We start from the raw sequence: 20,218 nt of genomic DNA, 5'->3' as shown, positions 1-20,218 counted from the left end.
GTGATCATCTGCATGTCAAATGATGCTGGATGAGAAATGCTTGTGCACTTAAAATAAAAACAATGCTGTCTGAAGGTTTACACACAAAATCCTGGGCCTCGGGAGTATTCCTGGTGCTAACACCCTCTACCCTTGGCCACTAATGAGGACACCTCTGGTTTGTGAAGACACAGGCTACCGACCTAAGAACTTGACAGACTTTTGCAGCCCTGTGTCCTGGGGCTGCCAGCCACAGCAGCAGGGTTCTCTAATCTAGACAGCCTGTCCACCACAGTGGGGTCTCCTGGGTGGGGATCAGGGATGTCACTGTCAGCTTTCTGCCTGGAACACCCAGGATCCACAGGAATAGAGCCAATGTTTCTAAGCAGGCGCTGCTGTTGGTATCTGGGGTGGAACAACTCTTTGTTGTGAAGGACTGTCCCACATATCCCAGACCAACTGTGTCAATAATGGTCCCCACCTCCAAACTTCCTGGGGGTGAAGGGGAGTACCACCCCAGCTCAGACCCACTGGGACCCAGCATTTGAACATTTGCGGTATACTCTAGCAAGGATAGCTCACATCAGGTTTTATCAACCTCCACATTATTGACATTTTTGGCCAGATAATTCTTTACTGTGTGGAGCATTGCAAAATTTTTAACAGCATCCCTGGCCTCTACCCACTAGATGCTCACCATTTGTACTGTAAAGAACATAGGAAGATTACTAATTATTGCATAAATTATTGTAGGTAAGTGGTAAGAGTTATATTCCAAAACAGGGTCCTTTCTCACTTTATTTTTTCCTCCCCTAAATCCATTAATAGTGGGGAGGGGAAATAAAATGTAGGAGTCAGGGCCGTCTATGGCAGGCATTCTAAAAACAATCAGCTAGCCTGCATCTCAGTCCACACCTGCACAGAGCAAAGAATCTTTCCACCCATCACGTGCCTGTATGCCAAATAAGATTAGAAATATATATTTTAAAAAATAAAATAAAATAATAAACCAGCATATTATTGTCTCAAAGCTCATTAGTCCAAGGCCTCTTACTTCAAATTAGTGCCTGGTACACAGTAGGTGCTCTACAAATGTTTAACCAAAAGAATAATACCACTGGCTTCTCCGTATTTATTTTTTATTTCACACTGCAGTGTGACCTCTGGCTGCAGATCTGGGCCTGCTGCAGTGTGGGTGGCATCTGCAGGAGGTGGGGTGGGCAGTGGACCAAGACCCTTACCAACAGGGTAACATAGTACAGTCAAGCCAGACCAACCACAAGCAACCTCAGCGGGTCTCTGGCTGCTACCCCTTCCCCACAGCCAGGAAGGCAGGGAGTAGGCTCAGAGCCCCAGTCACTTTGGCCTCCTCAGAACTAAAACTGTCACAATCCCTGGGAGGCAAGGGTAATAAAAGAGTTCCTAGCTGTTGCTTACTTCCTCTACCAAATAGGTCAAAGGGTCAGGGTCTTGGTAGTTGAAGAAAAAAATAAAAAGTTGCTGCCCCTCCCCTTCCCCACACCCTTTAGCAAACATGTGGTCACAGGCTTCCCACAGGTGGGATCTTTTCATAGGGCCCGATCCTGTGTTCGGCACCCTCTGGTTATGAGGAAAAGGGATCTGCCGTGATTTCACGTAGCCATTCCCAGAGTTCAAGGCTTGGCAGCCAGGCCATCAGGTAACCACGGCTGGGGTGCTCAGAGGCCCTGTGGGTGGCCCAGAGCAAGTTCCCTCTCACCCTTCCATGACACTGAAGGTAGCTCCTGCCTCCCTCACCCGCTCTCAACACCACAAACATCAACCATGGGCCAAAAGAACAACTCCACACTGATAAAAAAAACCTTCTGGAAGCCTGGGGTATAAGCATTCAGGCTGCCTTTCCTGGCACCCAAACTTGATGAAGAGAGGCCTCTCTGCATGGATGGAAGGGCTTTGGCATGTCATGAGACAGGACTGTACAGGGCTCGGGCAGGCAGAGGGGAGGGGGCAGTTTATATTTGAAGAACTTTTATATTTTCCTGTCCTCGGGTCCTGTGTTTTTTTGGGGTATAAGGGGGTGTAGAGAAAGACGCAAACCTTATCCCTCCCAGATGTAATCATGTTATCATATGCTGTCGGATATCATCCCCCTCGCTCTTTATCTCCCCAAAAGGTGGAAGCAAGGACTGAGCTTCTTCCAGCTCTACGGAGGCACCCAACCCTGAAAATGAGCCCAGTCCACTGGTGAGTCAGAGAATGAACAGGAAAACTGTTCACTAAACAACTGTTTTTAATGTTTATATTTTTGAGGGTGGTGGTTGGGGGAGGGGAAGTTAGCGGGACAGAACCACTCTCAACAACAATAATGGCTAACATCCGCCAAGCCAACTGTCACAAGCATTTTATACCTGTCAGCTCAAAATAACCCCGTAAGGAAGGCACTTTTTAAAATCTCCATTTTTCAGATGGGGAAACTGAAGTTCGGCAATTAAGCAACTTCACTGAATTACTTCCCACCAAGAAGACAAATTTCGACATTTTGAGAGAGGTTAGAGAAATATTTTTGAAAGAAAAACCACCATCAGGTTAATAATTGACAACATTTCCGATTAGAACAACTGTTAAAACAGCATTTGATCCAACTCAAACAAGCTCTAAACATCAGTTCCAAAAAAGGAAAAAAAGAAAAGTCAAGATGTGTGACTTCAACAATTGGGACAGGTCACAAATCACAAATTGGAACTAAGATCATACAATGGAAAACTCCTTTTGGCAACTCAGCACAATCTGTTATCAGTGAGGCAGACAAGGTTCCAGAGGCCAACCTCCATCCTTCCGTCATGGTCCCACAAAGCCACCGCCTTTGAGCCAGGTCTTCAGAAGCAAACCTGAGAGGTGGGAAGACAGCTCCCTTTGGAAAGCACTTTGGAAAAAGGTGTTTGGGGAGGCTGCTGCCGCCTTTGAAAGTTTCTTTTCAAGTATGGTTCAAAGAAGGCGCTTGGCTGGTAGAAAACATTGTTCCTCAGAAGGAACTAATCTACTAGACGCAGACAAAAAAGCAGTTCAGAGAAACGGGCACACAGGTCCTGCTACATTCAGAATCCGCGCTACCAACTGGGCGCTGGGAGTAACATCTGCCCTGCGTCTGTTGAGATTGTTAGGCAAATAAATGACAGAGAACACGATAGTGGGGGGCAAATGTAATTTCCCAAAGAGCAGTCTGTTCAACAGGCCTTAGTAGCTCCCATTTGCACGATCATCTCCTCATTAAAGTAGGACCTCCGAACATCTTGCTGTAAACTGAGGGCACTTGTGCGTTCTAAAAGTATATTTCCCTGACAACAGTCTAGTCTTCACATCTGCTGCTATTTCAAACCATTCTTGGCCCTTAACCCGAGACACTGAATTAAGGGAGACGGAGCCTGACTTTGGTTCTCACCCCCCAGCAACCTCTGGCTTTCAGGCCTTCAGCACACAGCAAGTCCTCAGCCTTTTCTATTTATTTGGCTGACTGGGCTCAACACACAGTCAACAGTCACTTCCACTAGACTGTCTCTCGGCTCTTCAGTTTTAAACTGCCCAGTCATTTGTACCTCTGGACTCTTGAGTGTACACTTCATCTTACCCTCAGCCAGATAAAAACAAAAAGAGGGAGAAGCCTGCCACTATAAAGACCATATTATGATGCAAAGCCACACAGAAATGACCTAGCTTCTACTCCCCACTCTGCCTCCTTCTACCTGGGTGGTATTGAGCAAATCACTCCCCTTCTCTGTGTTTTAATTTTGTTGCCTACAAAACAAAGGGAAAGACTAGATAACTTCTAAGATCCAGGAGCTATTTAGAGCTTTAGAACGCTAAACATTCCTGAATTGCTCTACAACATGTCAATTCCTCCATAAATCACCATAAAACAAAGCCTTGCATGAATTGAAAGGACCAGCAGAGAAGAGCCAAGCCACCTTGAGATGTGGATGGCAGGCTGGGTGGTGGGCTAGGCTGGCTGGGGCCCAGTCCCAAGGACCAGTTTTCACAGCATGAACCATTCGTTTGTCCATCAGCAAAATTGCACGTAACCGTCAGCATCCAGGCAAGAACTGTGATGTCATATCTCTACGCATCAAGCACCTACTGTCCAGATTCTGTGATGTACAAGGCAAGACGGGTTAGTGAGGCTAACTAAGACAGCCAGGCAAGGGTTCTTCAAGACGCTTCATTCAGTGGGAAGTAATTCCATGTCTTTTAGGCAAGTAGCCGTCAATGCTACTAGGCTCCAGTTACATTTCTAAAATGAGGATTTCTTCCTTGGAGTCTTGGAAAAAGCACTGTCTGTGAGTCTGGAGACCTGTTTGTGGATATGTGTGAGAAAGCTGAGATGAGGAAAAGATATCTGCCTATTTGAGACAAGAATTACACTCCAGGACCATGTGAAAATGATGATTTTCATCCCAGCTCTGTGTCTGGCACGTGGTCTCTGCACCTCAGGTTATTCCTCTAGAAAACGTGTGCATTTGGGGTGGGGTCTCAGTCAGCTATGGGGTTCTTAAAGTTTAATCAGATTTTACCTATTTCTCAGACTCAAGTTCTGGGGTGTCTGAGGTGAGTCTGCTTCATCCTGAATTAAAATCGCAGGGGCGCAGGGTGGGGCTGGGAGTGGAGGTCTGTGCAGAAGGATGTTGCTCCAGCCACATTGTTCCCAGCAGCCAGGCACCACAATCACTCAGTGATCAAATATTGGAAGATTCTGTAACAATGTGTCTGGGTAATTGTAACTTAAAATATCCCCCTGTATTTCCTAGGCAATTCTAAATTGATAGCCCCTCAATTATTTGACTACAAGATGATATCCCTTGCCAGGCAGTTTCTCCTCAGACTGAGCTCAGAGAACACTGAAATAAAGCAAGTGGGTGTTTTATCAACAGAAGAAGGGAAATCCAGAGAGAGGGGAGGGGAGGCCTCCAACAAAAGCTGGGTGGGGCTCCCAGGCCCCGTGCCATCCACACCACAAGCTCTGGGGGAAAGTAGCACACCAGTAAGGAGAGCATAAATAAATGATCCACGTAGCAGCCTCAGGAGATAATGTGCCTGCTCCTGGAGAGGCTGGAGAAGGTTTACATCACAGATCACTCAGTGATAGGTGAGCCTCCTTAAAGGCCCTTTTAGCACTGACATATTGATCAAATTATATATAACTATAATGCCATTAAATATTTATGCCTTCTGAGGAAGCCTGCTGAATTCTTTATGCCAGGAGGACTTGGTACAAGAAAGACCCAGTCCTCAGCATGACCCCGAGGATCTGTCTCCTGGGGGAGGGAATGGACGCTGGCCTGGGATGGACACTCTGCGCACCAGCCCGTGCCTTTCACACGAGGGCAAGGATGACAGTGAGGATGTACAGCAGGGAGGGAGGAACACACTCGCCCTTGCCCATTTGGGACAAGTGAACAGCAAGGGCATCTGGGGTTGCTGGGGTTGTGACATGACCCATCTGCGCCCTCCCCAAAAGGAATTCTGCCTTCCCTTTTCTTCTAAGAGTCTATAGTATAAGGAAATTGAGAAAGAGATAGCAGCCAGGCCAACGACTCTGGAAACAGGGGACAGCACACAGTCTGGAGCCCTGCATTCCTGTCCCAGATCTGCCCTGCACTTGAGCCTCGGTTTCTGTGGCATGAAGGAGGCTGATGTGGGTCCAGTATAATAATGCTATTGAAAGTGAATTAGGTGCTGCGTGCGAGTGAGTGCCCTGCCCTTGAGAGTGCTCAGTGGAGACCCAACAGAGAGATGGAGGCAGACACCACTTGGAGGGAGGGGACTGGGCCTGGATGCAACAGCCCAAGTCCCTCTCTGGCTCTGAGACTCTGAGACTTTCATTTCTCAGACTCTCACTCTCCATCCACTGGGCTTCCTGTTAACAAGATCCAATAATCTTTAAATATTTGTTCACTTTAATTTCTTGGTTCCCAAACACATTACATTCTGCTTGCCTCCCACCCCCACTTGGGGGAGATGCTTCTCAAAGAGCTTGCTTGTACAGATAGAACAGGGAGAGCTTTTTCAGATTACACCTTCCCCACTGTCCATTCATCACAGGCACCACCCTCCCTTCCTTCCTCCCCTCAGATAACCCCCTGCCCCCTCCCCCACCTTCCCATACTCCATTGGCCAACCCCTGCCAGGAGGAAAAATTCTCAATTCATCCCTGTGGGGTTGCCATGGCAACCCCCAGCCACCTAATCCCCCTTGGAACATTATGCAAATCTCCCCCTGTCCCTCAACAGGCTGTAAAAGTCACATTACCCTTGCAGAGGCAGCTCATTAAATTTTGGGGGTCTCCCTATCAGCTCTATGCTACAAATGAAATGCTGGCTATGACTTTTTAAGGACAGGGGCTCTCTGGGAAACTCTGGAGTCTTGAAGGGGAAATGAGATGGGGTGGGGAGGCCAGATCAACTGTGGGCAGAGACAGAGCCCCATTCTATGCACCCAGCACTGAGTTCACAACCAAACAGCACACATCCCTTCCTCAATTAAAATTAAAAGGGTCAGAGGGTTCTCTTTCCCTAAATAAGGATGGCAGGAGTGACGACATTTCAGACTATAAAAATCCACATCTGTTTAGAAACCTGCCTTATCCTATCTGCTCCCTCTCAACTGACATTCTCCCATATTCAACCTCTGATTTTACAGATGAGGCAAATGAGGCCCAGAGAGGGCAAGAAACTGCCTTAGGTCACACAGCAAGACAATGATAACCAAGTCTCCCAGCTTAGAGCCAAGAATTCTCCCTACATCAAGGGTTCTAAATCAGTTGTGATTCTGTTCCCTAGAAGACTTTGGCAATGTCTAGAGACATTTCTCAGTGTCACAAGTGGAGCAGTACTACTGACAACTAGTAGGCAGAGACCAGGGATGCTGCTAAATATCCTATAATGCACAGCACAGCCGTGCACAAAGATCACCCAGCCCCAAATGTCAATGGTGCCCTGGTTGAGAAACCCTGATCTACACAGTGCTAATGCCTATGTTTTACTGAATTCTTAAAGGTTTCTTCTGGAGACTTCCCGGCACTGGAATCAAAGCCCTGAAGTACTGTGGGTCTGGGGATGGGCATGTGGGAAGGCCGGAAAAGACCACAACTTGATGTGGCCTATAGATTAAGGTCACTGGTCCACAAGCAAAACATTCCTGGTTTCCAGTTCCAAACCTGCCCCTGGTCTACTGTGAAACCATGAGCAAGTCACTTAACCTCCTTAAGTGTCAGTGTTCCTATCTGTTACGTGGTGTTCCTGATGCCTCTGCTGCGGGATGTAGAATGAACAAGAACATATTGAGATGGGCTCTGAGAAGTCTTACAACATATACAACACCAAATATCCTGTCCTCTCTCTTTGAGGCCTTGGCAATTTGGATACACTGTCCTATTGTCAGAACACCTTGCTGAGGCCTTTCTGTGTGCAAGGTACTGTGCTAAGCAGTTCACATGCATCATCTCATATCATCCTAATAACATTCTCTATAACTGTACTGTCCAACCAGCCACAGGTGACCAACTAAATTTAATTAAAATTAAATTAAAAACTCAGTGTCTCAGTCACAGTAGCCACATTTCAAGTGCTCAATAGCCACACATGGCTGATGGCTACCACATGGAACAGCACACAGTCCAACATTTCCATCACACAGAAAATTCTACTGGATAGCACTGCTCTAGCAGGTAGGTATTATTATTATTCCCATTACAAATTCAAGTTCACAGAAGTCAAATAGTCTGCCCCAAATCACCTACTAGTAATTACTGATCTAGGACTCAAACCCAAGTTTGTCTGACTCCAAAGCTTATCTCTTAGCCATCAGGACATTCTACCTCCCAGGTCCTGGTGCTTTGCACCTAACTTCCCAGGATCCCCCTGCAAAAACCAGTTGACTTCTGAGGGGGAAACTCTGCAAACACAGGCACAAAGATGCCAGTAAAAACTGCTTATCAGGGGCCCACCCCAGCCACTGGCCAATAGGCCTGGGAAATGTCCAATGGATATTCAGAATCATGGGAGTTTAAGAAACAGGTCTAGTCAAATGGACAGTGATGAGCTGGGTAGAGGTCCCTTGAGAAGTGGGGTAAAACTCAGATGAGAGAATAAAGAAAAAGGAATATCTACACATTCCCCCCTTAAGAGGTTCCTGCAGCTGGATGCCACATACAAATACTGGATGACATGGAGGCCAGTGTCAAGCCAACAGAAGAGGGACCCTAGCAGGGGAAGGGTAGCTTTTTGAGAGCCTAAACCAAGCTGCTTCTTTCCATTTCAAGTCTGGCTTCTGAATATCCCCCGTTTCTCTGGGATGAAGTATGAGATCCCAAGCACTGAGGGCTGGGAGTCAATCCTAGCTCTCGGGTGGGGGTGGGGTACAGGAACTATCGGCCTCTGTCCAGGAAGAAGTAGGACACTCAGTGGGCTCAGGAGAAGCAGCAGGTGATAGCAAATGGTCTGGAATGAGAGGCTAAATGGACCAGTGGAACAGTGAAGTTTACTAATTTACCTGCTCAGTTCCTTTTCATAAACCAAATCCAGCATAATTTTACCTGTGTCTTCCCCATATTCTCTGCTTTATCACCTCTCCCTCCCACTTTTCTCTTCCCCTCCCCCACTCAAACTGTTCATAGTGCGAGATTAAAAGAAAAAAGATGCTTAAGATACGTTAAAGACATTTTACAATAACGTTTCAGGACACTTCCACAACTTCTTCCTACAATCCCAACTTTTTTGGCCTACTGGCCTCTCAGAAATCTGAGAAAAATCTATATCCTTCTCAGAAAGTCTGTAATGCTATTTAGGGTCAGGGAGGACCATAAACTAGAACATTACCTTCTTCCTTGAGTACCCCCAAAAATGCACACTGTGCACCTGACATGGGCCAAGAACTGTGCAGGGCTCACAGGCTCAGTTGAATACAAAATGGTACAGTCCCTCCAGGGACTCACAGCCTAGTCATTCCACAGGCCTTCCCTTCCCCTACCCCAATGTGAAAATGAAGCCCTCTAGTGCCCCAGAGGTATACAGGTCATTTTCACACCCCAGGCTTTCAGGGTATGCTGATTCTTTTATCCTGGTAGCTATTTCTCCTGGACCCAAATGCCCATTATTTTAGGACCCTAAGATGAAAAGTCTATTGCTTTGCAGTCGAGTGCTACAGAATTACAAAGGAGCTACACTATATAATCTATAACATTTGGAAGATCAAATTTTTCAAACACTTTGTCTGCAATAAAGGTCTTCCCCTGGGATTATTTGGTGGTAGTAGCAGCTGCCCCAGAACCCCGAATCCCATCTGTGCCACTCTCAAAGTGAGTGAATGGAAGGGGCTGCCACAGACAACACCAGCCAGCCTCATCCACGCTCCTACCCTTTCCCAAGGGTAGGAGCCTCACCTCTGGTCTCCTCCACAGCTGGGAACTTGGTTCCCTCTTCACCCTTCACAGGATGCAACTGGCAAAGGAAAGCTTTAGTGACAGTGGGGTGAAGGAAACCTCTTCCCAAAGGGTTGTGTTGCATCTTCAAAGGAATAATGTAGCCAGCTGGGGTGAAGGGGAGAACGGTATCTGTTCTCAGGTAGAAGTCTTCAGGGTTGACAAGATGTGACCCCTGGTTAATCCCATAAGCCCAGTATGAACCTCCATGTAAGAATACAAGTCCCTGCTCTACCCACCCTCAGTTTCCAGATGGACCTCTTGGGCCCTATGAACTCTGCAGAATGAGTCTCCTGGAATGTAATTTGGAAGGGGCTTAGCATCCCAGATCTGACTCTCCAACAGGGTGACCTCTCCCCCACAACCCTCCAGAAAGGTGGCCTCTACCTCAACATGCACAGTGACAGCTGGGAAGCCGGCTTCCCCTACCTTCACACTGACCTGACTGTGCAACATCCTTAGCAAACAAAAGAATTCAGAGTCAATGCTGATGAGAACTGAGATTCTCCTACTACCTCCTTGAGAAATGTAGGGCCCCAACAACCCTCAGTGGGGAGAGGCTGGCCCAAAGTGTGTTGTCTGGAGTACATAATGCTTCAAAGCAACAAACCCACCAAATATTTCTTATTTATGTGATGACAGGACATTCCCCCTTTCCTCGGTTTCTCCTTGGCCCAGAGGTGAGGGAAACATTTATTTTGAAAGGCAAGAGGAAGAAAGGAAAAAGCTGAGAGGAAAGGAAAAAGAGAAAGGAAGAAAGCATCTTGGATGGGAGTCTCAGAGAGCATTTGTTGAAAACAAGATTTTGTCCCTTTAAGCATATAAAAACAAGGCCCTTGAGCACGCAGTTCTCACTCTGGTACACAATTATGGGTGCTTTCAGCTGTCTAGCACTACTTCAAGTGCACTCTTAAACCAGACTGTCAATGGCATGTTGAAAGCTATTTTGCTGGCTGCTATCATTAATAGCAAAGTGGAGAGCTGGGCTGATGAGAATTAAATATGGGGGAGGGGGCGGGTCATAACCAGTCATTACAGAATTACCAATATGAGAAAGGAGACAATGCCACTTTGGGGAATAAAGTTCAACCCAGCGGATTATGGCGGGGATGCAGGCCGGGGAGGCTACAGACGCCCAGAGCGTCCCCCTGACCCCCACCCCACGGCAGATGGACTCTGGCCAGCCCTGGAGAGCCATATGGGGATGGAGGGAGCCACTGAGTCGTGAATTGAGGGCAGAGAGGCCTGGGAGATCCCTGTGCTGCAAAATGTCACCACCTCGCCTCACTCCCCAAGTGCAGTCCCCGCCCCACAACATTCCAAAGACTTGTGGCTTCTGGAACATATCTCACCGCCTTTTCACAGGCTGTTGCCACCCTGGAGGAGTCTCTGACTGTCAGCTTCTGCCTAATAAACCTTGCCCTCCCTTGAAGACTTGCCTCAAGTAATGGCCCTTCTGTGAAGTCTGCTCTGATCCGACTCCCCTTTCCCAGGAAGAATAAGTCGTTCTATCCTGTTCTGTCGCTAGTGCTCCTCCTGTGACACTTGGCCACATTAGCACTTACCTCACTGCACTGCAATTACTTATTTAGACGCCTGACTCCCTAGCTGAGGGAACGGTATCTTATTCGTCTGTGTAACTAACTCCAGCACACACCCGGCACATCCCAGCCCCCTAATAACCGTTTTGGGAATGAATCCAACTCCCTCATTTTACTGATGAAGTAACTGGATGCTGAGCCACAGGAGGCCTGCAGAACCAGTGCAGTGGCCCACCCAACAGTGAACCCCCATGTCCTCCACGCAGGGCTCAAGGAATCAGGAAAGTAGAGCTCCAGCCTCAGACGACCTGAGTAATTCTGGGTAAATGAAAACCAACACTTTTACTGAGCACCTATTATATACTAGGTGCTACAGAGACCTCAGCAGAGGGGTTCCTCCACAGCTACAACAACGAGATAATGAGGGGTGAGAAAGACATCAAGCGTGCCAGATCACAGGGGAGAAACCCGCTCTGATGAGCCCTTTATCACCTTTTGCCCCTTGTGTCCCAGTATTTTGTATAAACAATGAGATAGAAAAACATTCTCCTATGCAGAAAGGAAGAAGGAATTAATTCCTTGTTGAATCACAAAAAGGAAACAGAGGGCCTCTGACATAAACTAGACCCTTCCTACACTAGGTGGGAGGGAGGAGTCCAAAGAGAGGAAGAGCTCTGTGCCCTCCTTGGGCTCCTGGCCCAGGAGGGCTCATGGAATGAGTCTCTTAGTCAGGAGCCAGGTTCCAACCCAGACTCAGTTTCCTTGATCTGTAAAGACAAGGGATCATTTTTCCCATTTCCCAGGGTCATTTTGATAATCAAAAGAGGGAAAAAAAACACAGAAACCCCTACTCTGCACAACTCCATCTGCAACTAGAAAGGGGTCCAAAGAAGTTGGGGTTCAAGGCAGTCTGGAGGAGGGGGGTGGCCTCCCTCTAGGGGGACAAAACAGGGTGAACGGAGCTTTGTGCTCAGCAGAAACTCCAAAGCTGGACGAGGCAGGCACCCAGTTAGTGAGATGACCATGTGATCAGAGGAGAGAGTTTTGTTCCAGGGAAGAACAATTAGTCAGGAAAGGTCAGATGGAAACCAGCACACAGGGAGGTTCTTCGATGCCAGCACTCCAGCAAAAAAACTAATTTCACAGCTCCACCCACATGTACAAAAATAAGCACTGCCCTAATATAAGGATCTGTGTCCCCTTCAACTTTGAGAGTGGTCTCAGCTTCTTTCTACCAACACAGACTCAACTCCTTGGCAGGGTCTTCATAACCTTGCTTCCTGGTGGCTTCCTCTGGCCACCCTTACCTTCACCACGGCCGCAGAACTTCAAGCTGTTGTGCCTAGAGATGTTCCAGCCCCAGGCCCTCCCTTAGTACTCAGGTGAGAAAACAGAGAGGGGAGGGAAGTCACAAATCGAGAATCTCCCACTTCAGCTCTGTGTTTATGGCCACCCTGTGGTAAAAAGTTCACAGGTTTTACCAGCTCTCCCTCATCTGTGAACCTCTCCTCTGGGATTGCTAGTCCTGCATTCTGCGTTATTACTATACATATCACATCATTAGTTGTGTAAATAGCTGGCAATTCCGAACAGGACTGTGGACAAAGAGGGTTCAGCTGATATGGTTATACAACCTGAAATGGGGTACTTTGGACTTTGGTGGAGCCAGGTTTGTAGCCTTAGGCTCTTCAGATAATAAGGCAGAAAGAGGCAATCGTAATTTAAGACACAACACTGTTAGTTAGTAAAGGAGCACTCTTCAATTACTGAGTCTTGCAAAAAAGAGACCTGGATCTGGAAGAGAAGACTGCAATGGCAACTTTACCACTAATGTGGGACTGTATGACTATATCACCTCACCTCTCTGGGCCTCAGTCTCCTCATCTGTAACCTGAAAGATTTGGATGAGAAGCCAAAAGCCTCTTCCAGTTCCAGGATTTCAAAAGAAACTCAGAGGAAGGGTTGTTTGGTTTACTGAAAAAGGTGACATTATAGTGTTGGCATGACACTGCTCCCACATCAAAATGCTTCAAGTCCACTTTCAAAACATTGGTGTTCACCAGAGAGTGAAAAGCCAGCCTGCCCCTGCTGTTCATGGCATCAGTGCCTCAAATCCAATGCACAGTAGTTGCCCTGCAGCCCCTGTTTCTAAGCTGGCTTTGCTGTTCATGGCTGCCACTGGACAGTCTCTGCAGGAACAAGATAGGAACTGAAGAGCTGCTTGGCCACCATCATCTCCCTGGCCTTGCTGAATTGCCTTTGACATTCTGCCTGGACACAGAGGCTGCAGGAGGTGGGTGACCTCTTGAAGTTCCGGGCCAGGTCCATGAGAATCAGAATGTAATCTTTGCTTTACCATAATTAGGGAGAGAGGCAGAGGAATAGGAGGAGAAACCATTTATTACTTCTCTGGGATGTGACAGCTTGAAAAATGTGAGAGGGAGACAGAGAAACAGCCAGGGAATGAGCCGGCCACAGTGAGTTTAACCTCCCAGTAAAGTAAAAAAAGGGCTGGATATACCTCATCAGCTGCCCTCTGTCAATACACAGGCCCATCTGGCAGAACTTGAGGTTCCCAGCTAATTGGCATTTCCCACAGAGCCAGCAAAGAAGAGCTTTTAAAAAATGTGTGGTGGTAGTGGTGGTGGAAGCGGCAGCAGAGAGAGAGAGAGAGAGAGAGAGAGAGAGAGAGAGAGAGAGAGAGAGAGAGAGTGTGTGTGTGTGTGTGTGTGTGTGTGTGTGTGTGTGTGTGTGTGTGTGTGTGTGTGTGCGTGCGCGCGCAAAGCGCAAAGGCTGAGGACCACCACACTTCTCAAGGTGCTAGCTCTGTAGATCATCTATTATATAAAAGTACAGACAGTCCCCACCCCCACCCCTGAGCTTAAAGATGAAGAATCCAGCCTGTTTGTTCCAGGCAGATGTAATCACACGAACAGTCAAGTCTAGAGGGCAGGACACTGCATGAATAATTCAAGCACTCCAGTCACTTGATTGTGTGTGCAGATAAAACACCAGTCAACCGCTAAACAGGTCAGCTGATAAACTTGTTTGCTCAGGCCTAACCACCATCCGCCAAATGCACCCAAGACCCACACTACAATTAGTGGCAGGCTTTTCTTCTGCACAACCCTCGCAAACCTAGGGAGTGGCCAGCCCCATTAGGTCAGGGTTGCGTTTCTCAGTGCAAGCTTTCTTCACCTCCTTGTCTCTTTGGTTCTACACAGCCCTAGGGTGATTTCACCCAACTCAGAGACTACCAGAAGTCTGCAAAGGCATCGCATTCAGAGCACACTTGCTCATGCCAGGAACTGAGGCTGAAAGGCAAAGGTGAGTGGCAGGCAGGATTCTGCTCAATTGCAGAATCCAGAGGCCCTGATTTGAGTACCACCTCTGCCCTCCTGACCTCCCTGAAGCCTCAGTTTCCTCACCTATAAAAAGGGGGCAAAGAATCCCACTATCCACCACTGGCAGCTGAGAGGATTAAACAAGACAATGTAGCCAAACCTCAGGCATTCTCCCCCTAAGAGCTCTGTCTGGGGAACGGCCAGAAATCCCAGATGCACACAGCTGCTCTTTATATAAATCCTACCACCAAATGCGTGAAGATGTTTAACTCTTCCTGGGTTCAGAGCGTCCCCAGGACTCAGAGAACAGCTCTTTACTCTGCCAACTAAGGTGGATTCTTTGTGCCAAAGAACCATCCACTCACAGACACAGGGAACACCACCCATGCAGACCTCAACATGCAACGACACATTACACCTTAATTACGAAGCTCTTAGAATAACTGCTGCTATAAATTTTAAACCTGGGTGCAATTACCCTCTTTAAACACACCCAAGATATGGAGCACTGAGGGGAAAAAAAATGGGGTGGGTGGAGAAAGGGAGGAAGTGTGGCAACTTGCTTAACACTCCAAGATCCTTGAAACACCTGGGACCCCAGTTCCACTTCATGCATTCTTACTGGATGGATCAGACCCGGTCAGTCGGGCAGAACCTCTCTGTAGTCTGTTTTCCCCAGGAGAAACATCTATACATATAAAGCAGTGTCTGTTAGTTACTTCTGTGTGTCAACAAGTGAAAACATGGTAGCCTCCACGTGCCTTCCTAAGGAACTAACCCCTCAGGAAGTCACAAGCTGGCTTCCCACACTGCTCAATAAACTCAGGCCCCTTTCTGTCTGCCCTTCGCCCAACATTGGGGCTCCCTCCAGGAGGGGAAAGGAAACTACAGATTCAAAAGGCTCTATAGAAAGCCAATGGAGCGGGCAAGAATCTGCATGCTTTCCAGGGGTCACCTGCCCTTCTCACCTGCCCTGGGTCCTGCCCCCTTAAAGAGCAAAATCTAAACCTTGTAAATGATTGTTAATTTAGAGCAGAAAATCCATTCAAGTCATGGTCACCAAAGGCTAGAATGAGTCAACAGCCTTCTGAGATTTCAAGAACACCAATTGTTAAAAAGAACAACCGGCCTGTGCCATTTATATGTGCCAAGTCAACTCTAATCGTAGGCCAAGCCAAATTATAGGCAGCCTCTCCTTGGAACACAAATACACAAACAGGCCTCTCCCACAGCCCAGCCTAGCGCTGGACTAGTTACTGATATGCACGGAGATAAAGGGTGTTTGTATTTGCTCAGTTGAGGTATACTGTTATTAGAAGAGTGACAATACGAGGTAGTTTACATATCCATCAAACGACACCACACTAGCTAAACTGGTTTGACTTCAGGATTTCAAAGCTGAGCTCAACCCCCAGCCATCTCAAAAGTCCTGGCTAGGCTGCCCCTGGGCAAGTTACTTCACCCCTCAGCTTCAGCTTCCTTCTCTGTAAAATGGGAAAGCAGCTGCCTTCAAATTAAGACAGAAATGAGAAAGCTGCTTCATCAATACAAGGCACTACTGTTTTATTTCATTCTGGTTTTATATTTTTAAGCAGTTAGTGGCTTCATTCCCTTAAATTTCAACAGCTCAGCTTGGCTTTTAAGGTTCTTGAAGTTTGATCTTATCAAGGCAGAACATCGTATTTTGCAAAAAAAAAAAAAAAAAGAAAAAAGAAAAATAGAAAGAAAAAAACTCTCCTGCATTTCCTCTTGAGAATTTTACATTAAAACAGATAAAAGCAACCAGCTACCTCTGGGCTTTCAGGAGTTTGTAAAGCAGATCCTGGAGGTACAACTTTCCCTTTGGTCCTTTATCCTCACCAAGATCCCAAACCAGGACTAATTTCACAACTCGAATGCTAAAAGTTCAACATGTCCAATAAATCAGCAAAGCTTCAGACCTTGCATTTCAAGGATAGGATCCATTCACTTGAATTTCAAGGAGAAGAGGGAGGAACAGAAGAACTAGGCTCATTTTCAAACAATAGGGGACATAAGAAGTACACATGTATGTTTTTTTAAAAATGAAATATAGTTTTTAAAGAGAAAAGCCCTTACCTGTTTGTGCATTTCAATGTTCAAGCCATAGGACATCTCATAGTACTAAAAGTAAAAAGAATAGCCATTAGCAGACAACACAGTAATCTGTTCATTTTTTAAAATCAGTTTTTTCTTGGAAAAGTTTTGGCCAAATTGTACTTTAATGATACATTTGCTAAAGAAGTTTAAATAAAACTCCAAAGCCGGCTTATAGAGAGATTTACGAGCGGACAACGGGTGAGTGTTGCTCTCATCTCAACAGCGCATTACATATACAGTAGTAAGAGGAGCTGGGTCCCCCCTCACAAGCACTGCATGTGCTATATATCCTGTTTATACAAGGTTCGGGTTCAACGAGGAATCTTGTGTAGACTGGGACCCTCTTATCCTCTGAGAGTTATTTAGCACTGGGTTGAAGGCCTCTTATGTGGAAAGTGTTGCAGTGAGCCACGCTTAAGTGCCTCCCATGCCCTCTCACAAACGGAAGATTTAAATTCGCGGGAACAGACACTGGGTAAAAGAGGAGATAGTCTACCTACTGCCCCAGGCCTGACAGGATTCTCAGATATCAGATCCTTGAGGAGGGGAGTGAAGGCTGAGGGCTTTAAAAGGCTCTTCCCCTCTTCAGAAAACCCTGGGGAAGAGGGAAAGACGAAGGAGGACGTCTGTCCCATTCTAGCTAGATCCCAAGACTGCAAAGCAGAGAAGTTTCCAAACACTCCCAGGAGGTCTCTAAGAGATTTTCATCCAACCCTGACATGGGCTGATCCAGTCCTATCTTACCAGCCGAGACAGGGCAACCAGCCCTCTGGGAAATCTTCAAAACACAAATTAAAGGCTCACAAAGGTACTGGGTAAGTCCCCGGCCTGGCGTTTGGGTTGCTCTTTCTGCCCCTCCTCTCACCCACCCTCCCCCAAGTGGCTCCGGCTAAGGGAAGCCGGTGAAAGGGCGAAGGGCAGCCTAAGATGACACCCGCTCCCAGGGCTGCCCTGGACTGGGCCGTGCTGCGGGGGCCAGGCTCCAGTGTCGCCGAAGCACGCCGCGTCCCCGGCCGGGTGGGCGCCCTCCCCGGCCCGGGCGGCCTCTCACCATCACATAATGGCGCTGCATCTCCGTCTTCTCGTTCGCCAGCTTGTCGTACTCCACTTTGAGGCTGCGAGGGCAGGAGGAGCCGGCTCAGGCCTGGCGCCCGCACAGCCTCCTCCGAGGCTCCCACCCGAGGGCCTCTGAGAGCCACGTCTCCACCTCCCTGACACTTCCCCCCGGGGGCACCCCATTATCCGGCAGCCTCAGGGCCGAGGGGGATTTGGGTCCCCGCCACCGGGAGGAGGGAGTGAAACAACTCGAAACTTCCCGCAGCCGAACAAGTGCACTTATCCCGGCCGCGGGGGGACGGGGGACGGGACCCTGACGCTGGCTCGCGACCCCCAGAACCCGGAGCGAACCCGCCCGCGACCCGGACTCTCACCCGGGGGCCCCGCGCGCGGCGCTGGGAGCCGGGCAGCTGCGGGCAGCAAAGGGTTAATGCTGCGCGCACGGAAAGGAGAAACAAAAGGCGGAGGCTCCGGCTGCCCCGCCGCCCCGGGGTCGGGAGCCCCCTCCTCCGTCCCCGCGGGGGGTGGCAGGAGCCGCGCCCGGGACGCCCCCTCTCCACCAGCCCCGGGGCGGCCCCCATCGGCCTTACCTGTGATATTGAGCTTGCAGAAACTGGAATTCGTCTTTGATCCTGTCACAAGACTCAGCCACCGTGAATTTAAATCCCGGCTGCCCGGGTTGATGCGGAGCCTGGAGCCCGCGAGGACCAGACAGAGGAGGGGGGCGGGGGCATCAGACGGGGCTCCACGCTGCCGGGGACCCTCCCCGCCGGCGCCCAACCGGAGAGGCCACCCTCGCAGCCCAGACCTTCCCTGCAAGTTTTCTCGGATCCCTGGTGGGGTGAGGGGCGCCCCGATCCTTCCCCATCGGCAGCGGGGCTCCCAGCCCTTTCACGAAGGGGCTCCCATTCCCAAATAGGGCGAGGGTAGGGGAGACGGCGGGTGAGTTGAGGGACTTGAGAGAGGTGGCGGGGAGGGGGTCAGCGTGAACAGCTCCCCGCTCGAACACAGGCAGCCCCCGCGCCACTCGGGCGGAATTAACCTTCCCTCTCAGCGGCGCCCCCCCATCCCCAGCCCCTTTGTGTGAGAACACAAACACACACACCATAAAGGTAGCAACAAGCAAAATGGAGGTGCCAGATAAACCGCCTCGTTTACCCTGCCATGATAGATGCTTAAATAAACCGAGTTGCAATTACTCACCGGATGTCTGCCTTGCGGATACATGGCAGGGAGGGGTCGTGATTCCGAGAGCGTGGAAGCGCCGAGAGCCCGGGCTGGGGAGGTGCGGGGGAGGGGGGAGCAGAGCCCGAGAGGGGGGCGGCCGGGAAGCCGAGAGCTCGCCCCCGGCCCCCCCAGCCCGCTCTCACAGCGAAATCCCAGAGTCGGGAGCCTGCCCGAAGTGGAGACAAAGAGCCGCGGAGCAGGCAGCAAAGTCGTCGGCGGACGCCGAGGCCGGGCGGCGGGCGCGGGCTTTGGGCGCCTAGGGCTCGGCGGGCCGCGGCCGGCAGCCTTCCCCGGGCTGCGTCGAGAGCGTCAGAGCACTGGGCTGCGCGGACATCGTCGGCTCCCCGGCGGGTCCGGCGCGGGGTCCCGAGGCCGGGGGCCCCTCCAGGGGCGAGCACGGGTCCCCTCCGAATCACTCAGCGCGTCTCGCCGGAAGGGGGGCGCGCCGGGGCAGCCCCAAGCATCCGGGGCGCGCGGGTCCGATCCCAGAGGCGGCCGGGCCCGGGGCTCGCGGCGAGAAGAGGAAGGAGTCAGGCACCGAGGTGGCGGCTCGGGGCCGCAGGAGCGCCGGAGGGTGAGGGCGGGAGCCCTGCGCGGGCGCTTCGACGCCCCCCCTCGGAGAGGAGAGCCTGCTGTTCCGTTTGCTACTGCCGCCGCCGCCGCCGCAAGACCTTCCCAGGACCAGGGAGGAACTCCGGGCTCAGTAGGTGCAAATCAACCGCCCTGGCATACTAACTCCAGCGGACACGGGAAGCCTCCGCAAAGGGGTCCTCGCTGCTCCCAGCTCGAGCGCCGGGTCCCCTGCGAGGAGCGCTCGGCGCCACTGCCGCTGCCGCCTCGGAGCGCGCAGGCAGGAGAGCGCTGGAGTGGAGACGCCAGCCCGAGACCGGGGAGCTCTGCGGCTTCCTTCCTTCCTTCCCCTCGGCCCGGCTCTGGTCTCCGCGCCCCGACAAACCCCCAACACACACACACCCAACACACACACACACACACACCAAAAAAAAGTGCCCCGGACCTGCGGATACCACACACAGACAGGCGAGGGGGACGAGCACGAGGTCTGAACTGCCGCGAGAGCAGTTCCAAATAGGGACTGAAAAGTAACAAAATAATGTGGCAGCTTCGCCCGGCGCTGGCCAATGGGAGTGCGGAGCCCCCACGTGGGGCAGCGGGACTCGGTTTGCGACTGGGCGCCGCCGGGCGCGACGTCACAATGCCCTCTTGTGTCTAAAACTATGCATGAAAAGTAGCAATCAGGCCCTACCCGCTGGTGACTTTCGCATGGGAGTGAAAAACAGCGCTCCTCAGATCAGGAATTAACCGAAAGACATATAATAAATAGATATATATTATAGTTCTGGGCTGCTAAGTTTTTTTTTTTTTCCTCCTCTCCCCCCCCCCCCCGATCTACTAGCAAATAATTATTTGGCGGGAGGAGGAAAGAGAGGAGAGGAAAAACAACAAAAGAAAAACAGACAAGCTCTACAATGCTCAAAACCTGTAGC

General features: G+C 49.8%; 1 protein-coding gene across 17 annotated transcripts in view; it reads right to left on the bottom strand.

Moving 5' to 3' along the window:
- Nucleotides 1-19,791, bottom strand: part of TLE3 (TLE family member 3, transcriptional corepressor) — a 48,822-nt gene extending 29,031 nt beyond the window's left edge. For all 17 annotated transcript variants that reach the window (XM_063092087.1, XM_063092088.1, XM_063092072.1 and 14 more), the window contains exons 1-4: nucleotides 18,690-19,791; nucleotides 18,077-18,177; nucleotides 17,482-17,545; nucleotides 16,410-16,454 (exon numbers count right to left, since the gene is read on the bottom strand). In XM_063092087.1, coding sequence (XP_062948157.1) covers nucleotides 16,410-16,454; nucleotides 17,482-17,545; nucleotides 18,077-18,177; nucleotides 18,690-18,713 — 234 coding nt within the window. In that variant the 5' untranslated portion in view covers nucleotides 18,714-19,791. The remainder of the gene's footprint in view (nucleotides 1-16,409; nucleotides 16,455-17,481; nucleotides 17,546-18,076; nucleotides 18,178-18,689) is intronic.
- Nucleotides 19,792-20,218: the final 427 nt, after the last annotated feature.

This window comes from Cynocephalus volans, chromosome 3, assembly GCF_027409185.1.
Source record: "Cynocephalus volans isolate mCynVol1 chromosome 3, mCynVol1.pri, whole genome shotgun sequence".
Taxonomy (NCBI): domain Eukaryota; kingdom Metazoa; phylum Chordata; class Mammalia; order Dermoptera; family Cynocephalidae; genus Cynocephalus; species Cynocephalus volans.
Note: the sequence above shows the minus strand (reverse complement) of the source record. Positions and strands in the feature narration are given on the sequence as shown.